The sequence below is a fragment of the Podarcis liolepis genome (assembly GCF_965112155.1).
Source record: "Podarcis liolepis genome assembly, chromosome: 1".
NCBI classification, from domain to species: domain Eukaryota; kingdom Metazoa; phylum Chordata; class Lepidosauria; order Squamata; family Lacertidae; genus Podarcis; species Podarcis liolepis.
Window position 1 is genome coordinate 99,941,302 of NC_139554.1, and position 15,793 is coordinate 99,957,094.

General features: G+C 40.9%; 1 protein-coding gene across 18 annotated transcripts in view; it reads left to right on the forward strand.

Annotated features, from left to right (window-relative positions):
* ARHGAP15 (Rho GTPase activating protein 15) overlaps window positions 1-15,793 on the forward strand; it is a 368,006-nt gene that overhangs the window by 302,520 nt on the left and 49,693 nt on the right. For all 18 annotated transcript variants that reach the window (XM_083494613.1, XM_083494624.1, XM_083494616.1 and 15 more), the window contains one exon: window positions 110-244. In XM_083494613.1, coding sequence (XP_083350739.1) covers window positions 110-244 — 135 coding nt within the window. The remainder of the gene's footprint in view (window positions 1-109; window positions 245-15,793) is intronic.

Consider the following 15,793-nt stretch of genomic DNA (forward strand, 5'->3'; position numbering starts at 1 on the left):
AGGCTGTTAACGGTTGCTGATGATAGTAGGCAAACATTAACATAATAATTAGTGTCTTGTAATTGTTTCATTAAAACCAGTTGTTCCATTTCTCCTCGTGTTTTCCCAGAAGAGAAGCTGAATTTGGACGACAGCCAGTGGGAGGACATCCACGTTGTCACCGGAGCACTCAAGATGTTTTTCAGAGAGCTGCCTGAGCCACTGTTCCCATACTGCTTCTTTGAACAGTTTGTGGAGGCAATAAGTAAGTACATCGCATACAGTAGCAGTTAATTAAATAGCCTATGTGCTTTTTAATATTATATATATATCTATATATCTCCAAATTGGATAGGATGCATCCCAAATGTTGCTTTTTTTTTTACCTGCTCTTGCCTCCCCCAGCCCCGCCCTGCTTCCACTTCCTATTTCAGTTGCTGCAACATTTGTCCCTTTATTTTCAGGAAATGATCTCTCTTAGAAGAGCTCGGCACACCGAGAAAAAATAATCAACCGCATATGTGTTGTCTTATAATTAGACATGTTATAATTCATGTAAGCAAAACATAATGCTGTTAGGCAGGACTAATATTTATAATCTAGAGGGGTATGTCTCCATGCCTTTAGAAACAAAAAAGACTTGAAATTGTGTGTGTAATAGCAATACAGCGTGACACCTTATTGGCAATCCCAGGTTTGTACATTTGCCTTAGGATCGCCAGCAGACCAGTGCATTGCATATCTGTTCATAACATCCTCCTTTTTTAGTCAGACTTCCTTCTTAAAGAAATTTCTTGCCAACTTAGGTTTGCCACCCTACAGTTGTGCCTTTAACAGCAAGTTTATCTTCATCAGTAGCAGGTGATAATACTTAGCTCCATGCCTTGAATACCTTCACCTGCTGATTTGTATAAATCAAGGTGTAGTTAACAGCTGTAGGAGCAAACCAGGCCATTTTTGTCTTGGTCAGTTGGTAAACCTGCTCCAGGATGACAAATCCTTCAAAGGCTGCAAGGTAACTTCAAACAGATGTCTTGCTTCTAACAGATATTTAGTGTTGATGTCTTTGGCTTGGCTGTGACAATTGCTGGGGGTGGGGGCGGGGGATCTTATCTGCCAAAGAAGCTGATTTCACTTTTCTTTCTTCCTTTAAAAAGCAAACCTTAAAAAACTGAAAACTTGCAAGCCTAGCAGGAGCTTAATTAAAGTCCAATAGAGAAAAATCTCCAGGAAAAACAATAAAGCACTTAGGGATCTGTTCTCCGATTGATGCGCGTGCGTAACTGCCATTACCGTTAATGAGAGTTGTTTGCGCATGCACATCAGTCAGAGAAGATAGAACCCTTAATGTGCTGTTTAATTTGATTTTATGTTCATAAAAGTCTTTAGGTTTAACGAAAGCTCTTCACGGCTAGCATCTTGTGTAACAAAGTGGAATAAATCTTGCAAAATTCTTCCCTCCTGCTCTTGGCTGCTTAGAGATACCCTGTGGTGGTTAAGCATGCAATAACACAAACACACTGAGGAGTGGGTCTCCTTTGGAGGTGCAACCCACGGTCCCACTTCTCCCACCTTCCCCCTTTTCATCTTAAAGACAAATAGGGCAAAGCAGTTTGTCTTTTGAGATTCATCCCACACTTCAGGAGTTAGATAATTATATAACAGGAAAACAATGTGGAACAAACAATTCCTTAGTGTGCTGGCTGCAGCTTTTGTGCTCCACCAATATGAGGAGGGAGATCTCTCTTTGAAGCGCTCTCATTCTAACATACACTTCAGGTGGCCCACAATGTACCTGCTAGGTCCTCTTGAAGTGCTAACTCTTCAGTTCTTCAAACGGATATAGTTGGTTCATGGGGCACAACCTGATGTTCACTTTGCTTCACATCCTATGTACGTTGCTCAGCAGTCAAGTGTTTTATGCATTCCCAGCCTTTAATCTCTTTCTGATGTTTAGACAATCTCTGTGTATGTAACATTGTTCATTGGGGGTTAAATCCATTCCTGTCCCTTATTACACAGTCTATCTCTTGTCTTTCTCTTTCAATCAGTCCTTCATTTGGGTTTCTGGAACAAAACAAAATTAAAACTGCATAATGTTCTACTTCCTTTACCTCTCCAGTAACATAAGGTTAAGGTGGCTTCATTAGATACGTTTTAACCAGTTCTTGGTGAGTGAGGTACAGGTAGCAAGCAATAAATTAGAGCTTTTGATTTTGGAACTGTGGGAGGGGGCTTTGCTGTGGCTAACTCATTCAAGCGTTCATATTTAAGTATGACAAATTAATGTCCATTTCTGCTCACTGAACTATTTTTAATTCTTGTTACAGTTCTGAAAGCCATTATAAACATTGACAGGCTAATGAGCAGTCATTTATGGGGTTTAGAAGATAGTTACTTAGAAGGAAAATTAGTTGTCTGGTTATTCTTTTTTAAAGTACTGAGGGGGAAATGTGGTCTCTGCTGGTTACTTTATAAATTGCCAAGGTAGCTGTTCCGGTTATATATTTAATTAATTAGAATTGAGCTGTCTCTCCATCTGGCTTCAAATGTTGAGGTGGACTTACTATGCATATAGTGTTCTGCATCTACAGATGTATAAAAGAAACCAACCTTGAAAACAGCAAAGGCATTTTGTTATATTCTGTTGGCATATCTTTAAGACCAGTTTAATTGCCATGGTTTTTCATGGTAAGACCTGGAAACCATTTTTTGTGTGAAAAGACTGGTTACTAATCCTTTCAAAGGTCTCCAGTTCCCAGGGTTCTATGGTTGGGGAAAACAATAGTTTTATTTGGATGGACTATGTCTTGATGAAGGGCAGCATAAAAATATTTAAAGAAATAGCTGGTTAAATAAGCCTGAAAGTGGTGGTGTGAATAGTGAACCAATTTCTGACACTATTGCTATCTGCTGCAACTGTTGATTTCCGTGAATTCATTGATTTCCGTGAATTCTTCCTGGATCCAAATCTTGGTGGTTTATATCAAACTAAATTTCTTCCCTTCCCTTCCCTTCCCCACACCACCCCTAAATCTTCTCTGGAGTTCAGATTTGGGGGAGGAGAGGGAGGAGAAGTTCTGTTGCACTTGTGAAGCCGTTCCACACATACAGTGATTTAGTTGGATGCAACCTAGTATCGCCAGCCAGCAGAGTTTAAAAAGCAACACAACACATGTCACCCTGTTTGTTTCCATTTATGCTTACAGCACAAGTTATAGTCCAATAACTCATACTGTTAAGTATACAAATCTATGTCCTCGTATGTTATCTGAATGGCATGAGAGCTGTGGTGGGCACTTCTTGCAAAACTTCTTGCACTTTTCAGTAGTGTTAAAAAGCACACATACACCCCTTCAGTTTTAGTGATAAGGGCATTGCATCGATAGCAAATAAAGTCCTCGCCCAGTGAAAGTGAAAATAGCACTTCATGAGGTCTACTTTGTTTATTCTCAGTGACATCAGCTCATAGCCAAATCTGATTGGCTACATATTGTCATAACAAATATTCCAACCACTCTATTACCTTTGATTGGCTTGGACTGCCGATGTGACAGTTCCATGAAGCGTACCTAGAATTTATGGTGGGGGAAAATGGTGGGGGAAAATGGCACCAAGTTAGCAATATGTTTGTAAAACAATGGCAGTGAACAGTTTTGAAATAGGCAAATATTTTCATTATCAGGGTGTTTCAGCCCCCTCATCCAGCAGTAATGATCAAAATGGTCAAATATTCAGTATAGCCCACATACCAGTAAAATTTGAAAGGAAGAAATCAAGTAGGTCATCACAGTGATGCAGTTTCTTCACCTACAAAGTTGGAGTTGAGCAAGGTGATGTTTTGGTTCTGAGATGGCAAAGTCAAGCAAAGCAGAGGTCAGTCTTCATAAAGGCAAAGTGCCACCAAATTTGGTAGCACCATGGATAGCTCCATTTGAAACTCAGACAAGAGACTCATACAAGCAAGCAAATTGTGTTGCAACAGCAGCAGGGAAACTCATCCTTAAATAAATCTGTGTGGCTAGCAGCAACTCCAATGAGCATTCAATTAAAGGAGCCTAGCCTGCTCTAATAGCAATTAGAGAAGCCGTGTCTTAGTTCTGTTTGGACTTCTAAACTAGAATTCCTTACCATCTGAGGACAGCAGCATGGCCTCCTCAGGTCAGATAGTTGCTGGTAAAATGGGCTCCTTCCTTCTGTGAGAGCGGGACTTCTAGGGCTGGTTCTGAGGGCAATTTGTTCCCCTGCTCTGATACTTTTCTGAATCAATAGCCACATTTCCTGAGGATAGGGTGTCAGACCCTGGGGTCATGACAGCCATTGACGAAGCAACATCGGCTGATTCAGAAACCCTAAATCTAGAGAGAAATTCGAATGGATAGAATTTCACAAGCTAGAACTATTCTCTCTGACATATAATTTTCTATACGAATAGAAATTTCTTGCATATTTATTTGCTTCTTGTATGGAGGAGCATTCAGACCCTACCTGTAGCCTGAATGGATGCAGACAAGGCACAAAATTTCCAACTAATGGAGAACTAGGGCTTATAGTTATGCCACCCTCAGCACATTTTAGTCTTGCTTCCTGGCCATTCATTTTCAGTGTGTACAAAAGCCTCCTCACCTCCCTTTTTGTTGTTGCTGTTGTAGCTGTGCCCTTGTTTTCAGTTCTTTCCCCCCATTCCAGATGTTTTTCTCCTTTCTCCTTTTTCTTTTTTGCACTTCACTCTTCATCTGCTCTTATTTTTCAAGGCAGCTTTAATTTCATTACAAGGAATAGTTGTGGTCTTGATCCACAACCATCTTGTTACAGATTTACATTTGAAATATGCATGGTAAAAAAGAGAGACAGTGCTGTGACTAATGCTATCAGAGCTTGACTACAGTTTCAGAAGGTCAGCATTTCAGCTTGTGATGGCAGCCAATGCAATAAGCAGTCAAGGCTGGCCAGGTTATTATCACAAGCTAGAGGACTCCCCCCCCCCCTTTAAGTAGGTCCAGGGCTGTGATAAGTTCTTTCTATGGGGATTGCGGACAGAACGGCTGTATATCCAAATCACCTGGAAACGTAAATAGCATTTTAGAACTGCCAAAGAAGCTATTTGGGAACTGGAGATTTATCCAGGACAGATTTGGCTGCTGTTCCATTTATGTGGCCAGGAATGACAATGGAAAATTTTCCACACCTTCCTTTCAAAACCTTTTGAATTTAAATTATAATTCCCTATTTTGGGGAGCTTCCCATGTAATGCCATAGCGATAAGTGATCCCAGTCTGGGTCTCTAGCTTTAGTGCCTCTCTCGCTTTCTCTGTCTCACGTGCACGCATGCACACACACACAAACACACACACACACACACACACACAAAATGAAGAGTTCAAAATGGAAGTCATCCATCAAAATGGAAACAGGAAACTTGTGGACTATAGGCCTTGTTAAGGAACAGTAACGCTAGTGAGCTTGCACTCTTCATACTATTTGAACAGTGCAAGTACAGTGGTACCTCGGGTTACATACACTTCAGGTTACATACACTTCAGGTTACAGACTCCGCTAACCCAGAAATAGTACCTCGGGTTAAGAACTTTGCTTCAGGATGAGAACAGAAATCGTGCAGCGGTGGCACAGCAGCAGCAGGAGGCCCATTAGCTAAAGTGGTGCTTCAAGTTAAGAACAGTTTCAGGTTAAGAACAGACCTCCAGAATGAATTAAATACTTAACCCAAGGTACCACTGTAATAGAATCTTCAGAGTCTCAGAAAATTCTCTAGACCTTTTCTTCTTTCCATGAATTTCCTTAAGTTACCCTCAGGATCAAAGCCTGCTTCTGGGATGACTTGCCTCTCCCCCAGCAGCCTACTTCCACGTTGCTCAGGAAGACCTTCATATTCCCCAGAGAGGCTTTTCAGTGAACTTGCATGGCTGTGAAGAGAGGAGGAAATAGGAAACTTTCCTTCTCTTACCTTTCTTAAGTTAACAACCAAGCCAATAGAATTAGAGTAATATTTATTGATTTTAAGAAAATACAAGTCAATAGAATTAAGTGGCAGTGAGGTGTAAGGCCAAGATTTCTGAAGGCAAGGAAGGAGGAAAATGGTATACTTGTTGTGTGCATATATGTGGTGTTTGAGTGTTCGGTTCCAAGAACAATATGTGTTGAAACAGCATGACAGTGTTTGCAGCAAGTGCTGAACATCATTTAAAACAGGAGGTGCTTGTAAACAATCATGAAAAGAAACACAGATTAAGGTCAATAATTTTGGCTCAACCAAGTCTTGAACATGAATCTGGCACAATCCTATTTAAACCTTACCCTGGTTCTTAGTAATTTTTAGATTTACAGCCTTAACCATAGTGTTTACCCTTAAAAAACCTTTTACATTGTCTTTAGCTGGTGGTGGTGGTGGTTGTTTTTGAAGAATGGGTAGATTGGGAAGGTGAAGATCAACACAAAACTATAATATAATTAACCTTCATGGATAGAATGATGTTCCATCCAATGCTTTTGTATCTGTTTCCTTTCCTTTTCATTATAAGTCACTCCATGTGGGAATTACACTTTCTGGGACAAACCAGGGCAGTACTATATGCAGAGCTTAGTGAAGATACAGGAAGAGATACCCTTATGCCTATTAACAACTGCTTTGGAGTAGGATCGTTTCCATATTCATACCAAGCTGCTAGAGCTCCCCTTCCATTTGACTCTCCCGAAATATCAGAACTGGAGAAGACAGACCATCCTGGGCAGCCTGGCCCGTCAGAACCCAAGCTGGAAAAACACATGAACTCCAAAGTTGATCACCCCACTATGCAGGATCTGTTGGAAGCTCTCATAAGAAAAGCCGTTCTCTTCCTTGGCAGCAGAGGGTGCCACTTCTTTTTCTCTGGAGCAAACAGCAGGAAGCAGAGCTATGAGTGAAAAAAGGAAAGCAGTTACTCTGTCTTAACTGAACAGAAACTTTCCAGCTTCTTGAATGTGGATATGACAGGGGTAAGCCTACTTGCTAAGAGCAAAGGTATTTTTCATGGGCTGTGTGCAAAGTTATCCAGCTCTGGAAGAAGTAACTTTAGAACAGTAGCTTTCAAATCCTTTCTCTTCATTGAACCTTCTTTTCAGTGGAATTGCCTACTGGGGAATGCTTGAACTTCTGGGCAGGAACACCTGTGCTTTACAGAGGGTTCTGGAGAGTGCTCTAGATTCCACACTTTGCTTTTATGGGATGCTGTCCTGGCATGCTGAACCTCACTATCACTCTGCATGAACTGAAAAGGTACCCCACAACACACCCAAAGCATTGTAAGAGATTAGCATTCAGGGAAGTTTGGCTCCCATTATTCATCCTGCCATGAAGGAACTCCTGCTAGGGTTCCAGGACTCTCCACAAGTGTTTGGAAACCATAAGGTGTAACTAGACCAGTGGTGGAGTAATGGTTAGAATAACCATTGAGCCCATGGTTGCTAAAGCACAGGAGAGCAATCCAGTATTAGGTTGGTGGCAAAGGAGAATGAGCCAAGAAGCCAGATGTTCAGACTCTCCACTCAAGGATTATCTGAACCTTAGCTATTAGATCTGAGGAATCTTGCTGGCATGCTGAAGCAGAAGCAAGGCTAGCCTGGAGGCAGCAGCAGGAGCAGGGATTCATGTTCCAGAACGAAAGAAAAAGATATAGAGCAACTCAGTTTGTGCTATAGCAAGTAGACTTACGTAGCTTTCTATTACATTACAACAAAATGGTCAAATCAGGAACATGAATAAGTTAAAAGGACTGGACAGTACAGGCTTCTGTTTCTAAATCTGTAAGGAGGACCATGTTTTGGGAGATCTAGCTTGTAAGATTTCACAATGGGATAAAGAATATGCAAACTTTGTGCCCTCATGTACACATTGATCATCATGTTCTCTGGGCAGTGCTGCTATTCTGGACCTGTGCTTCCTCAGTGCATCATATGTTGAATTCTCCAATGTCGATTCTCTTCAAGGCATTGGGAAATGAAACTCTTTATTATATGGCTATGCACGGGACTTTATTTCTGCGTACCTGGTTCTGTTTCCATTAGCTAAGAATGTATGTGTTAGTTCTGCCATAAAGCCCGAGTTCCTCTCTTGCCTCATTCACTGCTGCCTTAAATAATAAATCTTTGTCTGCTAATTGCATTTACATACACACAGTCAAGAATATGAAATGTCACCTCACCAACACGGCTAGTGACAAGTAATCTAACAAATGAGTTGAGTACACTGCAGTTGAGTAATCCCACAAGCCGAAATGTGTTTGGCCCAAACACATTTTCCAAGTAATCCTCACAGTTGAGTGCAAGGGGAGGGTAGCTTTAAAACAAAGGGCAGGATAGTATTCAAAGTACAGTCTTTTGTGGAATCCAAGGGCCGGGAAACCTGGTGATCTTGGCCATGGAAAAGCATCTTTGGCAGCAGTACTGCACCTGCTGCATTGAGTGACAGTTGAAAAGAGGGGAGAGAATAGTAAGAAAAAGTGAGGAAATGGAAGAATTAAGCAATGCTATGATTCTCACTCTTGCTTTCTTGTAAAGTACCAGCTTTGGATGTAGCACTTGGAGCAAAGTTGCTCACACCACCGGTTCATTCTTTGGCATCTTAATAAATCAGCTCCACCGGAGATGGAAGCACTACTAATTCTATTTTAACTTCAGGCTTTAAATGCTTGCCATAAATTTATAGGATCTAAGTCTGTATGGCAGATCTTTAGTAGAAAAGGTATGAGATTTCTCTCTCTCTCTCTCTCTCTCTCTCTCTCTCTCTCTCTCTCACACACACACACACACACACACACACACACACACACACACACTGTATTAGTCATTCAGTCACTGTTACAGTTGCAACACACATTGCCATGCATTCACAGAACTAAATGAATCCTAAAGGTAAAGGGACCCCTGACTGTTAAGTCCAGTCGCAAAAGACTCTGGGGTTGCGGCACTCATCTCGCTTTACTGGCCGAGGGAGCTGGCGTACAGCTTCCAGGTCATGAGGCCAGCATGACTAAGCTGCTTCAGGCGAACCAGAGCAGCGCACGGAAATGCTGTTTACCTTCCCACTGGAGCAGTACCTATTTATCTACTTGCACTTTGGCACGCTTTTGAACTGCTACGTTGGCAGGAGCTGGGACCGAGCATCAGGAGCTCACCCCATCACGGGGATTCAAACCGCCGACCTTCTGATCGGCAAGCCCAAGAGGCTCAGTGGTTTAGACCACAGCGCCACCCGCGTCCCTTTAAATGAATCCTAGTATTGGATTAATGCATCAAGAGTAACTGCAACCTGAAACCTGGGTACACTCCCCCCCCCCCGGACAGTTACTGGCTAGAAGGCAAGAACCACAGCAAAACTTTTATCCTCCTAATGGATACAATTTTTCTAGATTGTGTGATGGGACCTTGGGAACAAAAAGCACCATGTTACTTGAAAGTTTAACTGAACCAAGATGTGTGTGCAGTGTGTACACTCTTCCTTGTTTTAGTTTAGATGGCTTCTGGAATTGGTGCTTCAAAGGGAGAGGTTTTCGGCAGGCAGGCAGGAGGCAGAAAGAGAATGATTCTCATCCAGCCAAAATCTTCAGAAATAATCTTAGGCATGACATAATAGCACATGTCACAAAGTGATATAGGCACATACACCATAAAGCAGGATTTAATAGTTTTAAAGGTGAAAAATCCTGTTTTCAGATGACATATCCATTAATTTGGGTATGCAATATCTGATCCAGCAAGGCTCTTTAAAACTGAGAGTATTTCATGCCTGCCATTCGTATTAGTTAGGAACTCTGCTGCAATTCTATCAGACAGACGTGTGACATACCTCTACCATGACATGCACTCATAAGTGGCATATAGAAATAAAGATCCTTCCCTATTGTTTTTAACCCCTCAGCACCAGTGATCCAGAGCTGCTTCTGCCAAAACCCTGGTTCAAAATGCATAATAATGCTTAAGCTTTGGGAAATCCCAACACCCCTGTGCCAAGAGATTCACAAATATAGTAATGAAACCTCTTGACTCAAAAGTGAGCACTATTTAACAGAACAAGCATGAACCGCCTTTAGGAGATTTTGCAGCTGGATTTGTTCCACTGTGTCAGAAGCTGAATTTCCATCCCTGATAGTAGATTTATAAAAAATGTGAAATGCGCACATACCACTGTTCGCATTATATGTTTGTGGGGTATACAGAGAGGCACCCTCATCGAGGAAAACATGAGCACAGGAGATGGCAATGCACAGAGAGTTTCTCCATCCTCCTCTCCTTTGCAGAGCTATTGATGATGCGACTGATCAGGACTGATCACCCATTAGGTGTTTCAGCGAGGAGTGAATATGGGAGAAGTAGGTACGGTATATGGACTCAGGTTGCTTCCACAATAATGCTCTTTATTACTGCTGAGGCATTACCTTCCACAATTAGCTGGAAGCAGAATTTTTCATTAATTTTGTTCTTTTCATTTTACAGTGAAATAGGAGCATTTCATTATTAAAAAGGAAAAGAAAAAAGTAATAAAGGGAAGAAACTAGTCGGGAACAGAAATGGACACTGGGGTAATTAAGGGAGGCAATTCAAGGGACAATGAATGAGCTATTCATCAGCAATCCCCCACCCACACTCATTGGGAAGTAATAAAATGGGCTGAACCTGCAAACTGGAAGTGTTTAATTAAAGGCAAAGGAGCTCTTAAAAGTCTTCATAGTGTTTTGTCCACACTAGGCAGGCTGGTGCAGCAATAGCATTTTATCACACACATAAAAATTCGTACAAATTAGGTCTGGAAAAAACCTGGGAGGAAGATGCACAGCAGCCGGGAGCTCTGTAAAAAGTGAGTGGATGAAAGATTGCAAATGCTAGAGAAAAGGTAAAAATAAAAAAAATTCCTTCCAGTAGCACCTTAAAGACCAACTAAGTTAGTTCTTGGTATGAGCTTTCGTGTGCATGCACACTTCTTCAGATACACACTGAATCTGAAGAAGTGTGCATGCACACGAAAGCTCATACCAAGAACTAACTTAGTTGGTCTTTAAGGTGCTACTGGAAGGAATTTTTTTATTTTGACTATGGCAGACCAACACGGCTACCTATCTACTGCTAGAGAAAAGGGTTAGAGTCCACCTAACTGGCAATGAGCATGGTCAGAGATCAGTTGCTGGGTAGTTCAGGCAGTTGTGATCTTGCAGCATCACGGGTACTTTATGAAGACACACACACACACACACACACAACTTTTTATTGACTGTAGAAAGATACATATAAAGCTTCCACATGCCTCAATGAGAAGGAGTCTTCAACATAGCATTGCACGCTAAGGGTGTTTATAAATGAATTAAATGGCAGATGTCAAAGCCTCCAGGAACTGTCCACCAAGTTTTATTCTGCACATGTTTCTTAAAAAATTAAAATGAGTACTTTGTGTGATAATTTACAAGCAAATCAGTATCAATAAATCAGAATCATGTAAGCAGTCATGTTTATTATATTCTTGTTGCTTAATATTCATGATAGTAATTTACTTTTATAGTACAGTTTCACTGTTATCTCCTTCAGTGCCATAACTTTGAGTCAGGCAAGCTGCAAAAGTACGAAGTCCAGTAACCCTTTCAAGGCTACAAAAGTTCCTTCCATTAGTAAGAGAGAGGTATGCACACATACAGAGGAAGGGTGTGAGCCCCACACACCCTGCTGTGCTGATGCCCCATTCAGCAGCTGAGCACCCTTGGGCAACAGGCCCCAGCTGGTGATGTAGAGCTGTGCCTATCCTCCTGCAGCAGGTGTTTGTGGTTTGTATGTAGTTATTGGAGGAAGAGGGATGCAAACTTGTAATTTCTGGTAAGGAACTGTTGCAACTGCTCTTATTTGTCTATTGGATATTGCATGGCTGCTAGTCTATGTTGTATCCTAGGTCACAGGTATTTCTAGAAGCTACCCAGACTCAGTGTTTGAGCATGTGTGCTTGGGGGAGAGAGAATCATTGCATTGCAACAATGCAGCAGAATTTGTGGGTTGCACCCAGACTTCAAGAAAGTGACAGCTGCTTTAAATTCCATTGGGCAAGGACTCCTAATCTGCTGCAATCTGTGAAATTGGTGCCACATGTCATGTGAATGAATTTAAAGCAGCCCCTAAAAGCCCCATTGAGAAATGATTACAGTTGTACTGCAAACTCTTCATCTGAGGTATCCCTCCCCTTGCCTTTAAGAAGGCATTACCAATGATGGTTACAAACACAGATGTGCACTCACACATTCATCAAGATAGGGCTCCAAACAACCAGAAATATTCTTATTCTGTTTTATAACCAGTTTTATATCATTTGTAATTAAAAGCATGGCTCTGTCCCAGGTTCAAGAGTGATTTTCATCTTCTGTGGGTTTCAAGCATCTTAGTTTAATGAAAGGAACTTGTGCCCTTAATGAAACATGGAAAAGGGATTCCCCCCCCCCCTTGGTACAACTTGGATGTGCAAGAAATTTGCTTCCTATTCTCTGTCTGAACAGTAATGTCTGCTTTCATAATGTTGTTTAAGAAGCATTATTTCCACTGCATCTCTTAGTATGGGGAGTTCTGTATAATGCTTAGCTTTTGGTCTTCTACATGTCTTGTGAGGTATGAAAACTGGACCTTGGTTATCCTTTCAGCTGATGACCTAAGTAAGTATGTGAACTTAGGTAACCTACATTCAAACTCAACATTCTATCTGCTCACCTCACCCTGATACATCCATCTGCATTCCTGCATATTATCTCCATCCCGTGTTCTTATTGGATATCAGCATTCTATGGAAATGATTACTAAGCACATGAACACACATACACACACACACCTGCTAAAATACAACATACTGATGTTGGTTCTGGGTTTTGGGAGGCCCTTGGACAAGAAGTTCTCAGTTCCCCTCACCGCATTATCACCATTGACCACTTGTATGTCTTTACCTCTGGTCCCAATTGGCTGCACTGTCCAGAGAAAGAGAGAGAGGACAATGATTGCACAAATGAACGCTCCTTTCCCTGGCTCCTTTCACTTTCTGCTTACTTGGAGGGAGCAGACAAGCAGGAAGGGAAGCAGCAGGAGATGCAGAAGAGCTAGAAGGCTCCCACAATTGGGAGATGCTCTTGCCTATTGAAGTGTGGATCCAGTGATGCCAACTCAGGACACTAGTTCTGCACTTGATGCATTAATGTATTGGAAATTCACAGCTGCAAAGCAATATTCATCTAACGATGTACGTTTTAGTCGGTGATAATGGATGAATCTTTCCTACAAGACTATTTCTATATAGGTGCTATTTGAGATGTTCATAGCCAGCAAACAAGCTTTAGCTGTATGAGTATTTATCCTAATCTGTTCCTTCTCCTTTACTTTTGATCACTTAAAACACTAAATCTCCAGATCTGGTGAATTATATGGTATATAGTGTGTTAGACAACTAAAGGTTATGATCACTTGATAACACCACAGGGACATGTAATGAAGGATATTTTTCTAGAGCAAACATAAAGTCATATTTTTTTCTTGTCACCTAATTATATTGCTGACTGAATTTTGAAACAACCAACCAAAGGCCTTGATCAAGTGACCCGCTGGTTTCAGTGGGAGAGATCCAAACATATGATTAACTTTCCCACTGAAATCAATGGAACTTGCAAGTGCTTAACTTAGACTGGATTGTTAACTTTGACTGAATACTGAATAATGGATTGAGTAAAATGTGTCATCAGCCTGGTCACTTGAGAGAGAACTTCAGAATTACTTATGACAAAGGAATAAATTGTGCCCATGATTCAATATATGGAGAACAGATAAGCAGCTGAAAATGAAAAGTGCAGAATATCATTACATGTATTTCTATTTATAACCTATAATTATTGAGATTGTAGCAATTAATCAATCACCTGATTAGCATGCAGGGTCAGCAGGATCTCCTGATCTTATCTCGAAGCTTGAATTAATTAATTACCCATTAAGCAACCTTATTATTTCCTACTTGTGTACCCAGTTTGCACGAAGGGTGCCTATTGACAAAACATATCCTGCTCTCTGTATTTATTGCAGCAGGCATATGAAGTTACTGACATACACTTACTAATTTACAGTCAGAATTATGAATGAGTTAAAAGACTTTAAGCTTTGCATAATTTCAAACTACTTGTTATATTCTAATTAGCTGGGTTCGATTGATTTGTTTTCAGTATAGCTCTCAGCTGTTCAAGTGGAGTCAAATTCAACTGGTGTACATTGTTGCAATGATATAATTGTGTTAATTGTGCTACAAGTCAGTGTAGTCTTTTTGCACAGGCTTGGTTCTTTGTACTCTTAATGGTGTATGTGCCATGCCACTGGCCTTGGTGTTTCTCTTCCACCCTGCTCCATTCTAATTGCTCTTGGTGTCATTATTTTTTCCCAAATGGTCAATGTAAATTTCCACAATTCTTTATCTTAAATCATTAATCCTAGACAATACCTGCTTTATTATACTAAATAGTTATTTCTCCTTCTTCATGTCTGAACCAACAAATGCTTGAGCATCCTTTAATTTGAGTGGTCGCTTTTGGCTATAGTTTCCAAACTTTACTTTTTAAATTATTTTTGCTTATAAGCGTTCTCTTTTTCTCTGGAGATACTGTTGTTTTCACAATCTATAAAGGTCCAAGGAAATCTTCTCAATCTTCTTTACCTTAGTCAGTTGCAAACTGTCAATTTAAACACTGTGTGTGAGGGCATCAGAGTGGTGAATCAGTTGTGAGGGACCACTCTGCAATGAATGCCCAACACCTAGGATAGGCGGTTTATTTAGGCTGGGGAAAGGTCAAATTAGCACGTACCCAACTTGGGAGTAAATCATGGGAAGGGAGGGAAAAGAAGGCCAGGGCATGCAGAATGAGGCTTCTGTTGTCCCTTGTTAGTTTGTCTGAGGAATATCCAGGTCAGAAGCAGCCTTACGTGTCTCTCATCCTCCAGCCTGACTGGCATTGAAAGTGTGCTGAGACTTCTGAAACATCTACTCATTTTGTATGGGTAGGAGCTCTGTCAGTCAAGGGCAGCATGGGAGACACTTTCATTCTGATTTGGGCTGAGCAACTTATTTGCAGAACGGTGCCACTCAGCCAAAAGCACCACGAGAGGTCCATTGCCCATTCAACAGGTATGTCTAGGGGAGCCATGAAAATCTAAATGGCAACTAGATGATACTTGTGGAACATCCTTTGAACATCTCTGGTGTTAAGGCCTTTGTTTTAGGGTTCTTGAAATGATGCAGAGTGTCCCACTTAGACAGTTGGTCTAATCTGAAGCTGGCATTGCTTAGTTGAAAGAATCCTAAAACTCATTGCCTTGTCATTTCCTCTTCTGCCATGTATTTTTAGCTATTGATTCTGTTCTTTATCTTTTCTATATCTCTTATGTTAAAGCTTTAATGCTTTCTCCTACCCATTGGATGCTTTTCTAAAAGTATTTTGTTTAGTCCTAAATATTTCACATCATGATGTGTCTTAGCTCTTAACACCAACCTAAAAAGAGTGTATGGGTATATAATGGAAGCCACCCAGTATATGAGCCTTCGATCTAAACAACTATCTATCCTAGGCTAAAATATTCAGAAAGTGCTGTTGAATACAAGTGCTTTGTTTTTACTGGGTATGTGAAACACAAATTTACTTTTTAAAGGTTTTTATTCTTTTCTTTTTCTAAGAACTCACTGAGTTATGCAGAGCTTATTCCCTAGTAAAGTGAGTTTAGGATTTCTGCCTTTTGTGTATATGTGCATGGTAACCTTCTGCTATCAATTTTT